The sequence below is a fragment of the Heterocephalus glaber genome, unplaced genomic scaffold (genome assembly GCF_053883595.1).
Source record: "Heterocephalus glaber isolate CG9 unplaced genomic scaffold, H.glaber_assembly_v1.0 deba00001550, whole genome shotgun sequence".
Lineage (NCBI taxonomy): Eukaryota > Metazoa > Chordata > Mammalia > Rodentia > Bathyergidae > Heterocephalus > Heterocephalus glaber.
The window spans coordinates 16,722,579-16,745,329 of record NW_028258343.1 but is presented as its reverse complement, the minus strand read 5'-3'; the positions used below and the strand labels follow the sequence as shown (position 1 = coordinate 16,745,329).

The 22,751-nt window shown below is 38.4% G+C and overlaps 1 protein-coding gene across 12 annotated transcripts in view; it reads right to left on the bottom strand.

Moving 5' to 3' along the window:
- Positions 1-22,751, bottom strand: part of Ptprk (protein tyrosine phosphatase receptor type K) — a 520,627-nt gene that overhangs the window by 96,093 nt on the left and 401,783 nt on the right. For all 12 annotated transcript variants that reach the window (XM_087190287.1, XM_087190284.1, XM_087190286.1 and 9 more), the window contains 2 exons: positions 12,050-12,323; positions 8,875-8,911 (listed from right to left, as the gene is read on the bottom strand). In XM_087190287.1, coding sequence (XP_087046413.1) covers positions 8,875-8,911; positions 12,050-12,323 — 311 coding nt within the window. The remainder of the gene's footprint in view (positions 1-8,874; positions 8,912-12,049; positions 12,324-22,751) is intronic.

The following is a 22,751-nucleotide window of genomic DNA, read 5'->3' as shown; positions in this document are numbered from 1 at the left end:
TTCCCTACATCAACCCTCCTTAACTTAAAGCAGTTAGATTAAAACTACGCCCTTTCTCCCCTAAACATATTAAAAGATGCTCTTTATAGAGAAAATTATTATAGACAGCTAAGTCAGTTAGACATATTATAAGTCCTTGTGACATAGGTCCATTGGATAACTCACGGGGACAAGCTATTGGACATACTCACCTGTCCCTAAAAACACAATTACATAAACAAAAAAGGGGAGGAGTTCAGCTACCTCCAGAAACTCAACTAGATCTTGTTACTTTCATTTTAAATATTTTAGATCTGCTTACGAAAGGTAAATATACTTCATTAATACAAAGAAAGATATACAAATATGTCCTAGACACTAGTGTTGTCAAAGTATGTCTGGTAAATGGCTCGATACAATTAATAACATAGGGGCCAGGATATGCTTATTTTTCAACAGAAAATATAAAGACGCTGTGGCCATCACCCCCAGAACATACCACCATGGACCAACAAGATGGATTCACTGCAAGCAGCATGATGTGATGCCCCTGCTGAAAGCCATCCAAAGGCTACATCTGAGCAACTCCCCCCTCACCTGCTACAGCCCTGGGACCTGCAAAGACCACCAGACCTGATCCAGCTGCTGTTTTCAAACAGAGAATGGGGAAATGCAGAGAATCATAATATTGATTATGACCAAAACAGGCTGTAAAGAGTTACCCCACAACTGGCTTGTTTATAGGAGCGAGTCTGGCTGAAGCCTACTTGCCAAAGTCAGAGTAACTTGCACCCAAATTCCGTTCCCACAACTAAAACCTTCTGACTAGTAGGACAATGTTCTAATTACAACCATATATTTTGTCTATTCTGTTCCTAATTTGAGAATGCTTTGTCTTGTCCTTTATGAGCCTTTACATTAATATCCATAGAAACCACACATCGCCTTTACCCCAATTGATTGCCAATAAAAGTCAGTGTCTGGGACTGTCCAGGGCCTTTGTCGGTTGTACCTTGGTCGTCCTGGCACTCTGCTTTCTCTCCTAGTTCTGTCTCTTAGTGTATTTTTTTCTCAGGCCTGGGTCATATACTGGGCAGGTGGGGACTGGAACCTAACTGCAGGGGTCTCCAGCAATAAACCCTTCAGTAGACTAATCCAGGGATGGGCATCACACACCCATGGATCCAGTCACCTCCCAAAAGCCTTACCTATGAGCACATGAGGCTTTGGGGGGACATCTGGATATACACCATGATGCTTTACTTCTTTAATCTTTTGTTCAATATTACTTCTACCAATCAAACTATAAATTATCATTTATTTTTATTCTTTTGTTTTAGTCTTTCTGTTGTTTTTCTCTTCCTTTTACTTGAAACATATCCTCAAACAGCAGTATTTACCTTTCCAGTAAGAGTGTGAAAACCTGAATTGCATACATATTGGATATAGAAAGACAGAAAAAAATATGAATGGGTAATTGGGACAAACATAAGTGCTTCATGATTCTATAGAGAATATAAGTAATTAAGTGTAAGAAAATACATACTCCTAAAGGTGAATGCCTGAATGAACAATTATTTCTTGGAAGGTTCTAGAAAATATTTTCAGGAAATCCTTATCAAAGTGTTTTGAGCAGCCCCATTCTCTATTTAGAGTAGGCTTAGGGAAGACAGCTCCTGGGTGACGTGATTTTGCACCCCACTCTCCAGCAACTGGAGGTCACTGAGTCATACTCAGACTTCCATCTCCTTTAGTATCAAAAAAGATTAATTCTCTAGCTGTTTTTCATGGATCTCATTTTCTATTTCCTTAATTGTATCTATAACATTTGAGATTCTCTCCAGTTTCTTCAAATATTTTTTAAAAATATCTCTTGGGTAATTCGATATAGATCTTGTGGTGACATGCACGAGTATAGCAGGCCTAAGACTTCTTAGAAGGCCTACTTGCAAGATGTCCCTTGGCTGGCCTCAGGAAACTTGGACTCGAGGAGGGTTCCCATCATTCCAGGCTGGATAAGAGTGGCTCATTGTGCTTAAACTGTTCAAACAAAGTAGTTTATGTTGAAAACCTGCTTTCCTTCTAGAAGCATGGAATCTTGGTACGTGCTAGGCAGAAGGTGGCTATGTGACTAGCACCCAATAAAAGCCTGGGCTTTGAATCCTTAACTCACTTCCCTGACAGACATGTCATATGCGCTACCCAATTTCAATCCTGGAAAAATCAATCACACGCTCGATCCCACAGGAAGTGGTCACATGGAAGCTTGCTTTTGGTTTTCTCTGGACCTGGTCCATGTGACTGTTTCCTTGGCTGATTCTGTTTTGTATGTTTTCACTATAGTAAGTCACAGCTACAAGAGTCACTCATGAGTACAAGCATGAGGCTTGCTCGCGAGTCATGAGAACCGGAGGCGATCCTGGGAAACGCTGACACAAGATACATCTGGACGCTACAGTATCTAAGGAGACCATATAACATTAACATAGATAATGCAGGTCATTTTTCACTTTCATTAGGCACTTTTCCCCCTTTTTACAGCTGAACAATGAAGTGTATATTCTTTCCTGTTTAACTTTTCACTTGAATGATGTTTCTTTTATTCATATGTAATTTGTAACAGGATTGTTTACATTCCTTGCTTTAGAGTACAGCGCTGTGCTAATATCACCAATTGATTGAACTAGCCTATTACTGAGTGTGGTTGGGCTGTTTCTACTTTGTGCTTTTACAAATGGTGCCGCTATGAGCTTTGGGCTTTGTAGTGCATCCTTTTTGGTGTATCCACATACGTGTTTCTTTTGGGGGTATTGTTAGTAATGGAAATGCTGGGTCAAGGATTGGTTTGTCTTTAATATGAACTGCCAGGTAATTTTTTAAAGTGGTTGTTCAAAAGTTTAATATCACTGGCAGGATGGTATAAGATTTCCAGTTGCTCTATAGCCGTATCATTATTTTACACTTTATATACTTCTTATGTTTAGCAATTTGGTATGGTTATAATGGAATCAACTTCTGGTCATAATTTCTGTTTTCACGTTCAGTACCTTTTAATAGATTTATTGTTCAATTGGATGCCTTTGTCTGTTAAATGTCTGTTGAAGTCATTTGTCTACTTTTGAAAAGATTTTTCTAGATTTGTACTTTATAACTTTTAGAAATAAGTTCTTTTTGGATACATTCACTGTAACCATCTTTTCAATGACTCACATATTGGTAAATTTTGATGGAAAGATGATCTTACATATAATTTAATGTTCTTCAAATGATGCAGCTTTATATCCTGTTAAGGAATCTTTGCTGCTATGGTTTGATCTAAAACAGGGACGGTGAAACTTTCAGAGACCAAGCGCCAAACCCCAAACCCAAACCCATTTCCATTTATTTATCGCAGAATGCCTACATTGGGATTAAACCTGAATACTGAAGTTTTAGTTTAGAAAAAAAAAATCTCATACATTAACACCTTTCGTCTTAAAAGAAAGACACAGTAACACGTGTGCCATAGGTTTGCCACCACGGATCTAAAATGTGCTTCCAAAGGCGCGGGGTGCAGTTGTGAGGCTTGGGAGGGGTGACTGGCTCCAGGGGGCGCTAAACTCCTCAGGGGATGGTGAGCTTAGAGCGGAAGTGCTCTTAGGAAGATGGGGTGTGGATGGAGGACCTGGGCCGCTGGGTCAGGGCATGGAGGATGGATTTGTTCGGAGCTTCTCCTCTTACTCTAGCTCTTGTTCTCTTGTCTCAGGTGCCATGGGTGGGGCAGCTTTTCTTTCCCTGCCTTTCTGCCATGTTTCCGCCTTGGCACCAGCTGATCATGGACTGAAATCTTTGAAACTGTGAATCACAATAAACTTTTTTTTCTTTAAGCTGTGATTGCAGGGGTTTAGTCCCAGCGACAGAAAAGGTGACTAATACATTTACCTATCTTTTGCTATCTTAAAATCTACAGATTTATCTTTTAATTTTAGTCCCATATTTTTTAATACAGTCAAGGATAGGTCAAAATAAGCGAGTTGACACAAAATATTTTCCACGTAGACACTGAAAGTTGGAACATTTATTGAAAGGACTTTTTTCCTCCTCTCCAGCGTTTTATGTTTTTAAAAACAAGGTAACCACATATGTGTCAGTCTACTGGATTTTCTCTTCCATTGGTCAGATCATCTATCTTTGCATTAATAGTACACTGACTTAATTACTATGACTTTAAGTGGGCCTTAATAACACTAAAAAGTATTTTTCTTTGAGACTGCCTTAATTTTGTCAACCCTTGGCATATTCATGTTAGTTTTAGGATCAGACGGACAATTTTTGAAAAAAGAAATAGGAATTCTGATTGCTTTAAATCTACAGGTTAATATGGGGGAACTGACATTTACCAATACTGAGTATTCTAATCCATAAATGTGTTACATCCATTAAAATTTCTTTCATTTCTTTCAAAAACATTTTATCATTTTCAGTGTAGAAGTATTATCTCTGATTAGCTATGTTATTACTCTGGTTTTTATCACATGCATTGTATATTCAAAAATTATTGTTTTATTAGTTTCTTCCTGTTAAACTATTGGTTTTTGAATACTAATGATATAAGTACCAACTTTAATGGATTTAAAATGCATTATCAGTTAAATCTCTTAGGTTTATCAATGTACTATTTTTCCAATCTTCCCCAAGTGTTTGAATATAGTATTTTAATTAAAGTTAGACTTCTTTCCTTTTCCACAGTTAAGAGTGACAGATTGGCTGGGTGAGGTACAAACACAAGCCCTCCTTTCCTGTGGAATTAGGCATCCGTGTAAAGCACCTCCAATCAGCTCCTCAGGAGCAGATCAAGCCCTTCTCATGAAACAATTTAATTTCTAAAATGTACAAATGTTTGAGTTGTCCTTAATCATTCATGCCTAAAACAATTAAATGTTTTTAAGAATTAAATATTGTCTACTATCAATTTCTTCAGTCACTTGCTATGTACCCCTCGTCTGATCAGGAAGTAGGTCCTGGGGCTCAACCATGAGACCCTATCATTCTCTTTCTTGATTATTGCACTGCCTTTTCCCACCTACTAGGTCAACAAGTTAGTTTTCCTTTTCCTACTTATTCCTATACCCTTATAGTTACCGTCATTCTGTCAGAAATAATCAGAATTATAATATTCTATATGCAAATAGCATGTTATCTAATTGTAAATCAAAGAAATATTTAACTTCTGCCTAGTAGGGCTGTGAGGAAGGAGCGAGCAAAACTCTTTGGAGGTCTTCACTCCTTGATCTTCCATGTTTCACCGAGGAGGATATTTCTCTGGAAATATGGTGGGAAGAAAGTCTACTGAGAATTGGTCCCATTGTCCTTTCTGAGGCAACTTAAAGGAAAGGAGACACAGAACATTCCTAATAGGTGGTAGTTAGGAGAGAACTGGTACAAATTTCAGAAATAATTCAAATTGTGAGGAAAAGGAAAATATTGGAAATAAAAGGATCATTACCCCTCTTGATTTGTAGCACTGGTCTTCTGTTGAGAATAATAAAGATGATCTACAGTTCTTATTTTCACTTTGCTTGTAAATTGCAAATAGAGGTAATGAACTCAAAGAGCTTCTCAATACCAAACAAGATATGTTCCAGTGTTAGTGAGTTATGATCAGTCGCTTGACATTTAAAGAATTGTACTCTTAATAGCTACAACCAGAATCTAAGTAATAAGAGGTAAAAACGAGATTTTCATTGGACTCTTTGCTCCCAATAAATCAGTTTAATTTCGATGAAATCACTAGAATAAGTCCTTCATATGAAACGTGACTACCAAGAGACCAAAAAATTATACAATAGAATATAGTAGTTAAGAATTGCAGTGATGAAGTTGAAGACAGAATTTTAGCTAATTTATGAATAAGAAATAATTCACTATCACAGAATTTAGCAGAAGCAAACTCAATTGAATAAAACTAGTTCAGAGATAGACTAGGATTAAATTTAATACACTGTAGTTTATAAATTATGTTTCTAATGAACAGTGTTCTCTGTAGAAAAAACAGAGTGACAGCTTTGAGAAAATATTCTATATCACAAAGTGAAGTATATATCACAATTTAAATGTACATTTAAAGAAACAATAAAATAGTATCTAGTTGTATACTAAATTTATCTGAACTCACCTATAAACTGCTGATACTTTTCAGAACTGCAGATCACCTTGTTTGATTAAATATTAAAGTTGAAACATGTACCTTAAATTTAATTTAAATTCAGCTACTGATTCAACAAATATTTGTTGTGCTTAATTTGACTTTGCCCTGTAAATGTTCCTGGTACACACTGGAGTACAAGATTATTAAATTATAGAATTAAATTTGAATGAATAAGTATTCATTTTAAGTTTTAAAAAATGAAGTCCAAAGCTGACCACAGTTACATGTTATTAGTTTAAAATGTTGCTTCCAGGCAACAAATTGATATTACTCTAATAAGTGTGGTTTTTCATAGGTAGAAAGAGGTTAGTGTTTAGGACAGGAAAAATATTACAGTGAGGTAGAAACATTAAAAAACAAACCATCTTAATTTTTCCCAAAACACTTCTATTTACTTTAGTATTCAGTTTTAGTATTTAGTTACTTTAGTAGTTATAAATATTTCTTTTCTAACTGGATAGCATAAACTATGTTCTTCTGAAGTAAGATGAAAAGACATTATAATTACGATGATGAGACAGCAGACAGCATGCATGGGCCATTTCCATCATGGTTAACACATGTTCTGCAGTCTCCCCTTAGCTCTGGGAGATTAAATGGAACCACAGATGGTATCAAATTCCACATATACAGTACTATGTGCTTTTCCTATACATACATACTCATGTTAAACTTTAATTTATAAATTAGGCACACTAAGAGGGTAATAACAATTATAATACAATAAAGCAAGTAAAACAATACACTGTAATAATATTGCCAGCACTATTACTCTTGTACGTTGGGACCATGGTTAAGTGAATCAAGGGTTACATTAACACAGGCATTGTGATTCTGCAGCAGTTGAGCTGATAACCAACATGGCTACGAAGTGACTAATGTGTAGGTAGCGTATTCAGCAAGGCTGCCTTAGACAAAGGAGCAACTCAGAGCCCGGGCAAGATGGAGCAGCCTGGGGTGAGATTTCATCATGCTCCTAGAATGGCATACACTTTAAAACTGAGGAGTTGTTTATTTCTGAAAATTTCCATTCAATATTTTCAGGGCATGGTTGACCACAGAAAGAAGGCAAAACTTTGCATAAGGTAGGACTACTATGTAGTTTAATCCTTAGAATGAAAATAAGAGGTGAGAGCTCTATTATTCTTATTTTGGAATGAGAGCTTTTATAATTTGCCCAAGGGTAAAGAACTACTGAAAAGCAAAAATCACAATTTTCATCCAGTAGTCTATGGACTTTCTCTTATCTCTCACCACCCTGTCTACCTGACACGATGCACGGCAGAGGTAAATCATCCTCTACGGAAGAAGGGTTACAAATGAACATGTTCTCACCACCCCGATTTCTGGCCAGTATTTTATTCCAGATGGTAAAATGCATTTCCACAATCTCAACCTTTCTGAAGTCTTAAATATCGTGTATTTGCCACTATGCTTTCATTTGTATTCAGAGGACAAAAATGACACTTAAAAGTTCACTCAAAAGCACATAAGCATGAAAATTTTAAATATTTAAAAGTCATTTATAGCTTTCCTTTCTCATTTATAAAAATGCAGAATTATTATAGCTAAAGAACTTTCTTAGAGCTTGATGTGGACCATTTTATACATCTCGCTCTACTTTAAATGTGGAAAAGCATAGGTGATATACACCTGAATGTCTTCTGTCATTAATGTCAGAAACTTCAAATCTAACTCCTGATGTATTTCTAAATTTTGAAATGAATAAATGTTAATACATTACATGTCTCTGAATGTATGTTCTCTTTTCTTTCATGAAGGCTTAATTGTTTAAAAGCTATCATGAAGAATTTTAACATTTGAATTGAACAAGTCTATTTTTTTCCTCAGTGAAGCTTCTGTATTATTCTCACGAGTCAAGGAAGAAGTTTTTATTGCCTCTACAAATCAAGAGTAAAACACAAATGCTAATTGAGAAGACTGAGTACTACGTGGAGAGAAATGATGAAAGGAAAGATGCCAGCACAAACAGAACATGGCTATTTATTTTCATCCCAAATGAATCAACTACTGCTCACAAATGTGGGTCTCATACTAATACAGGCAATAAACTACCAAAGGACCAAGCCTCTGAGGAGACTCCGCCTGCACGCAGACAGCTTGCTTTGATTTCTCTTGCTGGAATATACAAAGGAGTTATCTCTCCTTTGTTGGAACAATCAAATAACTCTTAAACGATGGACTGTAAATAGAGGAACATGGGAGATTTCCCAACCCTCCGAAGTCTAACTACTCATTCAAAGGCGCTGATATTTCTTCTTCTCAAAGTAACTAGGCAGTCATAAGAGATAAGGGGCAGCAGGAATTGTCCTGGTTACCTCACATCACAGATAGGATTTCCTGGCATTAGTTGAATGAAGAAAGAAAATTAAACCATCTTCTATCTGAATGTACTACTAATGAAGACATGGAGTTATGTCCACACCTGTACACTACAGGTACAGCCAGCTTTGTTCTTTCTATGTTCGAATGTCTATCACAGACACTGGATGGGATGTAAAACCCCATTACGTCTGTGTTAAGGACACCCATGTGAGTTAGAGAACTTGTCTCTAAGGTTTACTGGGCCCTTCTACAAATACTCTGTTTTAGAAATGCCACATTTAATTAGCTTGAAGCAGGGAACAAAGCCCTTTCATTTTAGAGAAGGGATGAATGGAGTTTTGTTTTTAAAGCAAACCACTTACCTTTTGTAGCAATTCTCACACACTGGGTTTTAGTTTCCTGGTGGAGTGAAAAATGAAAGAAAATAGTCAGGTCATTGTTCCTGGTACACAAACTACAACTATGACAAAGACCAATCTGGGGTCGTAAAATAGGATTACACAGAATTACAATATGCAGAGTACTGGCTTGTTCACTGATGAGCTTAGTGACCCTGTTTGTTCTACTGGGTTTGGAATGGGCTGGGGCTCCTGATGGCAAAGGGCAAGTCACAGAGTTCTAATAGTAAGGGATGTTTTTGTTGGAGAATTATGATATAGAGACATTTTTTATTTCCTGACATATATTCTCAGAATTTTTTTAAAAAGCTAAAATAAAAACTTTCAAAAAATATGCAGCATTTTCTGAAGATGAAGGCATCTGTTTTCACTTTGTCAGAGACAAGTAGAATAGCATTCTGTTTGCTTCTCAAGCTATCAGAAAGAAAAATATATTTGTAAAGCTAATATAAATCAGAACCAAATATAAATTTAAATTTCACCCCATAGCTATAGATTCATACCAAAGCTAAACATTACATATCCTCGCTGGCCTCTTAGATAACTAAAGAGTTAAATGTTAGTAGTTAGAAAGATGATCTAAACATTGCATCACAATCACGGTATATTTTATGTGCTCTTTTCTTTTTATTTAGCTGTGAAGAGTTAATTATTTCTCAGTGTAGATTACTTCTTACCTCTTACTAGAGGAATGAAGTGGAGAAAGTAGAAGCACAAGAAGGAAGTGACAAGAATTATTACTATTTTTTAATGTTGTGGAGGGGGAAAGTATAAAACAAAAGATAATCTGGGCCTCTACAAGGTCGTCTGGGCCCATGCCTAGCTTCGCAAGGACTTAGTTCAGTCAGTGTCTGTCTTTGCAAACACAACAGGTTAGAAGAGGTGTCAAAGCCAGTGAATTTAAGAGAGGCTGTGCAGACTCAGCTTGACCTGACTACAGCCATCTTGGTTGTAGCCGCCATTTTGCCTGCCATGAGCCCCTGGCATGCGTCCCATTAAGATATTCATTGTGCTGGCCACTGACACCTGCACTGTTTCCTAACCGATGCTGGACATGTGAACAGTTTTCAAGAAGCCCAGCATTGTGGTGGAGCATTGGGCATATTTTTCTGGCTCAGCACATAAAGCCCTTCCTCTTCCCTTGGGGTGCAGGTTCTCCCTCTCTGGTTACCAACCCAGTCATGCTTCTGTCCATAAATCCCTAATAAGCTGTATTTTATGCAATCCTCCATCTGCCTGTCTCTTTCTTTGTTCTCTCAGCCGCTTCCACATTTGCCTGCTGGTTCTCACTGTGTACACAGGACTGGGTTTTTCCAAAACAGAAGCTATTTGTTACCAAAAGCATTTACAACTCCATCTTGAGGAAAGCTATATGTTGGTAAAGCCAAATAACTGAAGCGTTTGTTTACAAATTAAACAAGATAATCTAAGGGAGGGAGGAACAGTAAGTTAAAAGTCATTTCTGTTACTTAATCGGGACCTGAGACAGTAGCGGGAACTGGAGGGAGGCTTCCACATTCTCAGAAAGGCCCAAAGGGACTTGGATTTCCTAAAAGCAATCTCTATCGACTTTCTGAAGGGATTACCATGCTCTGCTGGTGGGAGCCATGCCATTTTAAAACTCTTTTGCCAAGGAGTTTGTGAAATATTCTGGGGCTACTCTAAACTTTGATTAAACCACAGTGCAGATACAGAGGAAGAGAAGCCTTTATACAGTGCCACCGCAAATCCCCAGAAGTAACAGATTAACATTTCCCTCCTCCTCTAGACCACATAGCAAGAGTCAATTTGGAACTTCTCACTTCTCTAAAGATGAAAGCTCAAAGGCAGAACTCTGTTTCCCACCTCTACTCTACGCTACTTTATATCCAGAGTGGACTGATAACGTTCAGCGTTCTCCTTCACAGCAGCCCAGCTGCACCAGCTGTTTGGAGTAATGGGTATTTGGGAAGCAGGCAACACACGTGTCTCTAAAGACTTCCAATTACACAGGAGGAGACTGGAAGGAGAGAACAGCACCTTCGCCCAGGACCAGCCTCTGGCTTTGAAGTCTACTAGAAGATGCTATGGGATTTTTCTCTGCTGTATACTGCAAGCCAACCACATAGGTCAGGCAAAAGATAAAGCTTCTTACTCACTACTCCAGTTCTCAGGGCTGGTGCCAAAATGCAAATAGGTGATGTCTTCCAATTAAACAATCCCAAGATAAAACATGACAGCTGTAACTGCATACCCCAAATTTCAGACCAACTCCCCCAGAAGCCCACCTTGGGGACTCAATTATACAAAATCAGCAAAATAAAAAAAATGTTTTTAATGCCCACAGGTCATCGACATGTCAGACGTATCCAACTGGATGCGAAATTGTGGATGTTTCTATTCTTCATATTTTTTTTCTATCCCTCTCTGCCAACATATATATATATATATATATATATATATATATATATATATATATATATGTAAAAATAAAATAAGTTTTAGGGAAGAAAAATCTTTCAAAGAGAACAGCACGAGACATAAAAGGCCAGGATGTTTCTCTCCGTATGGAGCCACTGGTTGTTTCTAATGTCCTGCGGTGTTTCCCTCTTCAATATTCATTTGGGATCAGTGGCAGTATTCAAAAACAACTGCGTCCAAAATGGGAAAAGGAGGGACTCCCGGGGGCTGCAGCACGGACTGTCAGCAGGCAGCCTTCTGCTTAGGCCCTGTCAGCTGGACCGCGGGCGCCCTATTACTTGGTAATCAGAGGATTGGTACTTGTTATTCACTATTTGGCTCACACCCCTGAAAAGTTTGTAAGGGTTTATTAGCCTGCTGCGGAACGCGCGTTCTGTGTAGCCTGCAGTAAATGTGATCTTTGGAAGGGAGCCACTGGGGAGCAAGGGACGGACAGCACCTGGGGGACTGGGGCGGCCTCTGTCCCACCTCACGGGCTTTCCTGAAGAAGGTGCAGGGGCAGCCTTCAGGAGGAAAGGGGACGCTGCCACAGGGAACTGCCACACCCCCAGCTCTGCACCTCAGTGCCCTCTTCCTTTGCTTCCTTTTCTGATTCTTCTCCACGGAGGCTATGGACTCTTTTGCAAACACGGCTCTCAGGTGCTCGGAGCCCGGAAGACGCAGGCCTGAGGGCGCTCACCTTCTCCACGCTGCTCATGGCCTGGAAGTAGATGTTGTACCCCTTCCGGGGGGCCAAGGGCGGGTTCCAGAAGCCTTGGTAGGTCCTGTTGTCACCCACTGTGAAGGGGGCAGGTTCGGGGAGATTCCCGGGGGGCAGCTCAGCGGCAAAGTAATAGAGGGAGCCCCCGCTCGCGGCGCTCTGGTAGGTGACCGGGACCTGGTAGCACTCCATGGCCCCGGCTTCCCGCTTGGTCCTATGTGGGTGCAGCTCCTCCACCACAATCTGATATGCGCTTTGGGGGGAAAAGAAAAAGAGCGCACATTTAGACACTGCAATCACTACATTTTTCTTATATGTAAAAAAACAAAGGATTTAAAATAAACAGGCCACCTGGGTGTGGTGGCCCAGGCCTAGAATCCCAGCCCTTGGGAGGCTGAGGCAGGAGGATCTCAGCAAGTTCAAGGCCAGCCTGGGCTACACAGCACTTTGAAGCATTAAACTATATACAACAAGGCTCTATCTCAAAAATGCAAAATAAAATAAAAAACACGTCATAGTCAAAAGCATGTAAATGCAGCCTTAACCTCTGTACTCGTTTTCAGCAATTTTGTGATAAAAAGAGAATTTTCCATGCATTTTTTTTAACACTGAGAGAATTAATTAAGAACTGAAAAAAGTAAGAAAAATCACTGGAGAACGCTGCACATTCTCAAATGTTGAGAAAGAAGCCACTTCAATAAGGATCCATCAGACTCAGGCTGGAGGTGGAGCTCTGCATCTGACGCCTGCACGTGTTCCAAGTGAACACTCCTCTGGAGCAGAAATCAGCCGGGCCCAGCTCCAAGGCCCAATGGAGCGCTGGCCAGACCGGCGGGGGCACCAGTTGGCAGACAGTACAGCCTGGGAGACAGAAAGTGTGGCAAGACCAGGACGGGGGTCTCCACTGCACCTTGCCATCTCCCTCCCTCCACTCAGGGCTTTGCAGAGCTGAAGTGCAAGTGACAGGCGGCAGTGCGGACACAGATGGGCCGAAATCTGTCCTCCTGCCAAAGGAGCTCCTTCCCACTTTGGAGTTGTTAATAACACAATGGTAAAGTTTGTAGAAACAGATGGAGCAACCTGAACCTTCTAAGACCTTCCTTAAAAGTCTCAAAGCTTTTCTCACGTGCCTGTTCTCTTCTGGAGGACAGAACAGAAAAACGACAATGCAACTTTAAAACAGAAGATCCTAGTGCTCTAGTAATTATTTTTGTCAATTACTGAAACTGGCATAACAAAAATATTCTTCCTTTATAGAAAATTCCTTAATTCAAGTTTTTTTTTTAATTAGGTAAACTGTATCTAGGAAACTATTAATATATTTTATATATTATTAGTATAGTCAAAGATATGTGAAATCCCCCCAAATTATGGCAAAATGCATAGTGGTAACCTGTGTAAATTCAGGATCAATAAGCTGCACATCGAATCGAGATTTTAGCAGATGTGTTCCTCTGATTTCTTCTGCAAAGGGCACAGTCACTATGCAATGGTTCTTTGGTAGCAATAAAGCATTTTCTTTAATGCTTGCATACAAAGATTGAGAAAGAACTGAAGGTATATCTTTGAAAATTATAAGTTTAAAATCTTGTACGAAATTCTAACTTAAATACAAACTGAGTTAACAAACAACCCCATAGATTAAAAGATTTGATTATAACTTATAAATTAAAATTTTTCTTTTCTTCTTAATTATTAAAATTCCCATTTTTCATTAAAATATTGCTAAGAGCCTGGAAGACTGGTACCTATCTCTTTACCTCTTTTTTTTTTTTTTTTTTTTTGGTACCAGGAATCAAACTCGGGTCCTTGAGCTTTCAAGGCAGATGGTGGAACCACTGAGCTAAATCCCTGGTCCTCTTTACCTCTTGAAAGAGGACTAAAATCGTGTTAAAGCCAGAAGTAGTGCTTTGAGCAGGTAACGAAGGCAGGAGTCTACACTACTGCAAATGAGGTGCACTGCCGCACTGTCTACACCTGCCACGCTGGGTCACAGAGCTGAAGAAATGCTACTAATGAGATGCGTGCTCTCAGCCATACCTACAGAGCAGGCACTTTTCAATTTCAAAATACAAGAAATATGGAAGCATGGCCTAAAGAAAGAAGGAAGAAGGATCATAGTTGACATATGCTATGTTAAAGAAACCTACCCTTATTTTATTTTACATTTATAATCCATACTTATGCTGTACATTTGCCTATTCTGTGTCCATCCATATAAACTCACACATAATATACTCTTCTTATGATTCTAATTCCAAAGTCTTGTCTTAATGAGCAATAATGGCAATTATCCACCTTTGTTAATAATTTAACCTAATCCTTAAAAAATAAATTCGTGAATTACTCCATACTTTCAGAATAATTCACAAAATCTACTGAACATCCAATCTTACCTAGCTCTGCTACACTGACACAGATTCCATGTGGCAAATTAGGGTACTTCATGCAAGACAGCTTGTGGCTCTCCAGACTTATGAGGAGCAAAGCAAATGGCCAGTGCCGAGAGGGAACAAGAGGTGATGCAATCTGCTCTTTGGAAAAAGACCTGGAGCATGGCTTTGCCGAGGTTAAAATCAGCATCTTGGATGGAACATTCAGATTTGCAACTATTCCCAATTAAAAGAAAGAGAAATTATTTCCATTTTATAAGCTAAGGATGTTTTTATAAGGCACGTAAACTAAGAAAAGTATTTCCACATATAATACAAATAACCTAGCGACATGCGCTTTAATCTTGTAATACATCTTTCGTTTCCTAAACTAATATTATTTTTTCTGGGGCGTGACTGTTAACACTGGCCTGCCAACTTGATTGAATTAAGAAATCCCTAGCAGAGAGGAAAGCACAATTCTGGATGTGTCTGGGCGTTTTATGGAGGCATGATCTTGGGTACTGTACATGGGACCTGGCGCCTTTCCACTCTGGTACTGCTCTGCTGCCTGGCAGCCATGAACTAAGCATCTTTGCACCACAGGCCCATCTGCCATGATGTTTCTGCCTTGGGGCCAGCCAACCAGGGACTGAATCCCCTGAAACTGTGACCCAAATTGGATCTTTCCTCCTTTAAATTGTGGGTATTGTATCCTATCCATGGAAAATCTACCAGTACAAACAATCATAGAGGAAATGAAGTGTTGTATTTTTGTTATTGCAGAGAAACCAATTTACAAGAGAAATCAAGCTCACATTTAAACTTACAGTATGACTCTGCCTTTCTTCTGCGTTTTGTACTATACTGGCATGAATCGAATATTTGCTGTCCACCTCACCCGAGATAAAGTTTTGGGAACATAATTTGTTTAGATGAGAGGCCACTAAAAAGAACTGAATCTACCAATTCACTAGTCTTGATCACAGACTTCCTATCCTTCCTGGAAAAAATAAATGAAGACTGCTGAAGCCACATATAATTTTGTTAAAGTAGCTTGAGTAGAATGAGAAGTATGCATTAAATTGGTAAACTGGTTTTCAAGCTTATTTCCTAAAATATCCTTTGTGCAGTGATTCACATTAGACACAAGGCCAGAGGGAGATGGCTAGATCTTAGCCTTCTCCCCATTACATAACTTCCTATCTGCCAGTAGAAATGTCTTCATGATACACACTCAGCTCAGTTTTGACCATGCTTAACTGCACAAGTTGGTCCAGTAGCCATCATGTTTTTGTTTTTTTATTCAAGTGTGGTTTTAAACATAATAATGAGCATTTAAGTAAGCATGTGTAGAATGAATAAATTGCTTTTCTTCCTGATGACGTTCATACTTAGTTAAGACATAGCCAGAGAATTATTTTTCTTTTCACATGTAAGCACTTTGATCACTTCCAAAATAAGGAACAATATTTGAATATGTGAATTTCATCAACTAGCTTTCTTCCTATGACTTTACATCCGTCTATCGTCTTATTCATTAATTTCACTAAAAATTATATACTGAACACCTCCATGTAGGCACTGAAGTAAAAGTCCTGCTCACACAGTCTTTACATTTGCTTTCTTCTCCTAAGATTCTGAGAGTTCTACAATTGTTAGAAAGCTTTCTGCCCTCTCAAGTTTGATATAATATAATACAATGAAAACAAACCCCATAAAATTTATCTCTTTAAAACCCTCTCCACTTACAAGTAATGTCGGTGCCCCGGTAAGCATTTCAAGTGACTAAGACAGATTTTTAGAGTCATGTTAAATCACCCCTCACGTTGGATTTTTCTCTTACGCTCAAACCAAGCTGTAATCGAGTGTACTTTCTCTTCGCTAACACCACCCAGAAATACCCCTTTCCAGTTTGAAAATCTTGGCAAGAATCTATCCGCTGTACTGCTATCTTTCCTTTTAGCAACATCTCAGCCTGCTACCCGTTCAGCACACTAGAAAAATGAAAAATATCTTTCCATGTAATGATACTGCTCAGAATCTCCTAGTGGCATTTTAGCGGCACTCGGACTCAGTCTTTAATCTGATCCTCTAGCACGTATCATTTTGAGCATCTATTTAGATCTTTTCTTCCTGCTCCTGGAGAAGACATGTGTATCATGTACACAGAAACCAACCAATATTATGGTGACTTCTTAAACAAATATTTGTACATAGCAAGAAGCAGCTATAAAAATAACTGAAGTTGCAAGTACAAGGACCCGAGTTTGATCCCTGGTACCAAAAAAACCCCCCAAAACTGAAGTCACTATAGGGAGAAATGGCATTGAACTCGAGATGGAACTCTGAACTAAGAAGTATAAAGTTCACCCTAAAAAACTGCCTTCCCCTCAGTGTTCCTTTTGAGAGGGTGTTCTCCAACCACAGTCTCACTTTTTAAAATCTGCTTCTATCCTTGTTGCCTTATTTGTCAATACAAGTTAATCAAAGGACAGAAAATAGAAATCAAATTAGAAGTGGTCTGACTAATAGCATGAAATGGGCCTGCACCTTTTCATTCTTCCGGTTGTCTAATTATTTAATGGTACTTAACTCTAGTTAGATCTAAGTCATTATTTGAGCTTAATACTCTGGCAAATGTATTCCGAACCCACGATGGTATTTTCTTCATTCTATCTGTTTTCCCCCATTTTCCTTAATTAAAATTTTAAAATATTAAAACAAAATAAAAATAAATATATTGGCATTATGAATCTTTATTCAATATTCAAAATGAGTCCCTTATGTTTAAAAATTAAAAATGGAATTCACTATGGTAGTCAAATTTGATTAAACACTGGTAGTAATGATTTTTAGTTTTTCAGAAGCCAAATGATGACTTATCATACGATTTCCCCTCAGTTTTAGTACTGTAAGAAAACATAAGGGGTTTTGCTATCCCATTATTAAACAAATCCTCTGTGGACATATGGTTTTAGGTTGGCCAACCTCCTCGTGGTAGCAAAATAACAAATTGTTCAGTGGTATACAGACTTCCTCATGTTTTATCTAAAATGTCTCTTTAAGGCTTCAAGAGAAACTCATTTCTTCTAATGTTTTACTGTTGTAGTCTTATAAACAGCCACAGTCGTTTGTATTGCCCTAATGCCAACATTCTGAAGATTAACAGAGTAAAGGTTTAATTATCATCCCCTTAAACAATAAATCTGTTCTCTCCTGACTTCCTTTTTCTACACGAACAGTTCCTGAATTAGAAAAGCTCAAAATCCTAGTATTAATTTTAACAAGTTCTATTTCCCCATGCCCCCTCTTCATAATGCCTTTTAATACACTGTTTCTTTCTTTTCCTTTTACTTCCATATTTCACATGGAAACCTCTATACACTTTACACTGCTGTTAAGATGACACCACATCTCCTGCCTGATATCGTTTGTCATTCTCACTCTCTCTCTTCCTGATACACGTTATCCACTTGCAACTGGTACGACCGGACCGGCGTGACCTAAACTACTCTGCAGGGAGCAGACTTTCCTCCTCCTTCTTGTCTAGCTTTTCACTTCCTCCACGAAGTTTTCTCTGACTAGTTCGGTCCTCAGTGCTCTTTCTCGGAGGGCCAGTGAAGGTAATTTTTGTGGCTGGAGGCAGATGAGGGATAACAGGGATGCTTTTCCGGTCTAATCTTGAATTCACTGATACTGCTTATGATGCCATAGGTACACTGATCAAAATTGCCATGGCAAGAGTCACTGTCTTTATTGCTTGTAGCATGAATGTGTTACACTGCAAATACTATTAGTTTTATACTTTGATAAGCATTTTTCACTTACATATCTTTACTTCAACAGATGATAAGCTCATTAAAGACAGTGACTATCATATTTTTTACTTGACTGCTTATTCATTCAGCAAGTATTTATTAAATATCTGCTATAGGCAATGAATTATTTTAAGTGCTGAGGCTCCAATACAAATACATGAAAGGCTCTGCTCTCATGAAACTTACATTTCAGTGGAAGGCATAAATACAATGAATGAAGAAATACAACCAATAACAACATAATACATCAAGAAGGGTTATGTGCTTGGAAGAAAAGTAAAGCAGGAAATGATGACAGTGGAGAACACAGGTTTGTATGAAATGGTTAACAAACACCTGCATGTTAACAAATTACCCTAAAATTATGAGGCTCAAGGGTTCAAACATTTCTTATCTCACAGTTTGTGTTCAGATATTTGTGACGGGTCTGGCTTAGGATGTTTCATAAGACCAGAATCAAGTTGTTGGCTGGAGCTATCCTCACTTACAGGCTGTAAAAGAGACAACAGAAAGTGTACCGCACCCTATTTCCTGGCAGAAACAATTCTACCCACGATTCTGTAAAATAACATACAATTAAAGTAACTGTTATTTGATTTAACTTGGACCTTAGGATCTTTATGACACAAAGATCTTATTTCCATCTTTGTTTAAGTTTTAAGGCATTGCTATTTGGAATTCAAATAAATTCTTGTCACCACATTGATTAGGAAAGTCAGGTAGAAATAGCTGATTTCTTTAGATTAATGGGATGAAAGAGACTATTTTTCTAGATGGAAGGTAATGGTTGTTCTCATGTTTAAAGCTGTAGGTATGTGACCCAGTGACATAAAGAAGACTAACATACAATATTCGAACAGATAGAGTTTGATCTGTATTTTTGTTATGCTATCACTGGACTTAAAACATCAGATGATTCCTTTTCCCTAATTTAAAAAAAATGGTGGTTTTTACATCTTTCAGGACTATATTACATATAAAGGCTTAAATTCAAAATTAGATTTTAGTCACAAAATAATTTTAGAATGGGTAGCTTTGTGCCAACTTGAAATAGGTAAGAGTTTATATTTGGAAAATTCTGAAATGTACGCATTCATTTCTTCTGCCTTCCCATAGAGCAGCAACACAGAGGAGCTGTTCTGCAGTTTTACAGCATGCTGCTGTTTGTAAAAAAATACACAGACATTATGTGTTCTACCAAATTGATTCTGAATGCGAGACATATTCATTTTAAATCACAGAATGATTGGCAAGTGATGTCAGTTGTAGCAATAGATCTTAAAAAGGTGGTAAGGAGATTCAAAGTCCTAGGGAAGTCAGATAGCAGCTTCCCATCTTAAAATGACTATGAAGTGAACAATTAAAGTTGCTGGACTGGGGATGTAGCTCAGTGGCACCACACCTGCCTTCCAAGTGTAAGGTCCTGAGTTCCATCCCTGGTACCAAAACACAAAAAAATTAAATTTGCTGAAGAAATACACTTTCCAGGACAGCAGCATCACAGCTGCTATGCATTAGCTCCATGATGCAGACTGCATGGGCGACAACAGGCCCACACTGTGGGAGCGCCTGGCTCCCACATATTCAGGGCGGGTTTTAGTAGGATGTTTGTTATTTCTGCTGCAATGTTATGTTCTCTGAGACTCCCCTTGCTGAAAATACTGGTAAAGTAGGACATAAAGTAGTTCTTCATTCCACAGAGAAAATATGTCCTTCAATTTGGCATTTCAATAATGAAAATATTTGTTATTATTCATGGACCCCTCCAAAATAATACTTTAACTTGCTATGAGTTTATTTCTTTCTGCTCCCTCTTCTAAAATGAAAGCTACTATCATATCTCACTTGAGTTGTCCACTCCATCTCTCTTCCTTCCTAACTGAACACATCCTACCTAAGACTGCGTGTGAGAGGCACAGAACAGCCCAGATTCCCAATGCTGCTGTCTTCCTGTGGCCCCTTAGCTCTTACTTGGCCCAGTTCAGCTCCCACCAGCAGTAACCTCAGTCCATTCTCCATGTTTCTATCAGAGTGGTCTTTCTAAAATGCAAGATTGCTGAGGGTCACTGTTGCTTAGCATTCTGTGGCCACCTTCAGTTTTCATGCTGGCACTAAACAGCCTCTCTTTCTGGCCTCTGCTCATCTCTCCAGCCTCAGTTCTTGTCATTTCTTCTACAAATACTTCACTCTCAAAGACCTGAACTACTTGCGGTTCTTGAATGTACCTTGCCATGTTACACGTCCCATCATATGCTTGTGACGCTGTTCCTCCTTTTCTCAGAAATCTTCCGATTTTTGTCAATGGCCCTTTGATAAACTCACTTTTCTCCTTCAAAACTCAGATGTATGTATGTATGTGTCTATCTATATTTAATCTGTGATCATTGCACATTGCTGTTAGTCACTGATTTACAAACCTACCGCTTCCTCTCATGAGCGCATACTGAATCCCTATAGGTGAAATTCTATTCTAAGTATCCACCTTAGGCTAGTATCAGAGATATTAATGTATGGAAACCATTACTAATTTTAGCTTTCCTATAAAACTACTCCTAAACTAAATGTACAAATTCTATACAAGGATTTCCCAGTTGCCATAACAGATGTTGGATTTAGAGTTTGTTTGACATTAGGAAGATGAAGGAGAAAGAATATATATTTCCATGAAGTTGGGATGAACGGATGGTGAACCACAAATACTTTACAGTGGTACTATAAAGAAGGGAAGGATGGACTCAGTACAAGCCAACTGCTGGTTGGATGTTTTCCTGGTAGGAAATGGACCTGTTTGTTAGTGTTGTTCTGAGGCCACAAACATTACCAGAGAGGAGACTGTGATAGCCTGACCGACAGTAAAATTGTTCAGAAAGGCAAATAGTTTCAAATACAGCCAAATGGTGTGATGGGATCCAATCAAAGAAGAGTTGTGAGAAGAACCCACAATCAGTGCTGTGAAAATTAATTACCTCAAACTGAGTCCTCACTTTAAAAAAAAACTGGAGTAGTAAACCAGATGTCTTCATGACAAAGCTTCCATGATTGCCAGGGAGATTAGAGGAAGGAATACGTATAGAGAAAACAAGGCAGCACCCCTCGCTGCAGGATTCAGAAGAGCAGAGAAGCAAGATTCCTTTGAGGGCAAAGTAACTGACTAGACCTCTCTGGTTCATTCAACTGGCCTCAGCTGTAGGGAAACTGTGGACACATCTACCAAAAACCAAAACAAGCCACAAACCAAACAACAACAACCAAACTCCCACTAAAAATAGAGTTGGTGGAATTAGATTATTGGAAACCAGATTTTTCAGATTTTCCCCCTGGTACTAGCATTCATTAAAAAAAAAACACAACTGTTATTTGTTTACAACATCAATAATTATTTTCAGTGTAGTATTTTAAGATTTTAACATATTTTTTGAGCATGAATCTTCTACAGTGTAAAGCTTTGAGTTCGCAGCTAATCACTTAATTCCAGAAAAGGTCAAAAGTCCAGGCAAAGATGTGCATTTCTGTGTCAGAGAAAAAGGATACATGATTATTAAGGATTATTCTTGCACAACCACTAGTTCAGACTATCTGGATTCTTGGTAATTAGAAATTATGTGATAAAGGTGAATAAAGTGGAAGGAAGACATCTGATTTAAAAATGTGTTATAGATAACATACTAAGTTCATGAGCATAGATAACATACTAAGTTCATGAGCAGCTATGAGCCAAGGGTTTACCAGGCTGAAGTGTCGCCTGAGAGTCTATGACAATGCGAATAGGCTTTGAGATCTTTCCTGTTCATTTTATCCTTCACTTACATTGCCCAGCACAGTGACCAGCATTACATATACGATCACAATTTATGGAAAAAATTGCTTAAATGACTAAAGAGTTAATGCAAGTTGTATTGAATAACACAGTGATACAGAAGGGATACACTGTGTTTGCAATTCACCCAAAGTAAAGCTGAATTCACCCAAATAACTCTTGAATGATAAGCATGAGTACCTGGCAGGTCATTGAAATAGTAGAATCAGAGCTAACCACCTACAAAGTATATTTTATCACAGGGAGTAACATGTGAATGATCCTGATTACTTGTCAATAGAGAGAGATGTTGAGTGCAGGCATTTTCTCTCTCTGCTCTGGATCAGCAATCAGATTTACCTGCTGATCACTGAGTCATGAATAGCACTATACACCTACTTTGAATTTTCAAGTAGCCAGAGCTTCATAAGTGTTTGTGTTACAAGCCATTCAGCCACTTCTCTTGTTCTGCAGTGTGGTGTTCCGATTGTTACCCAGACAGGAATCAGGAATTTCCTTCATGACAAAAGTTCTTTCATTAACATACTTTTTAATTAAGAAAAGCACTGGTTTGCTTCCAGTGACTCAGGATAATTTGAAAGGTAAATATGTGCACATAAGCTCATACATAGTCATTTTATATGTAATGCAAAGATTGATTTTATTTTTGCAAGAAAAACATGTATACAACT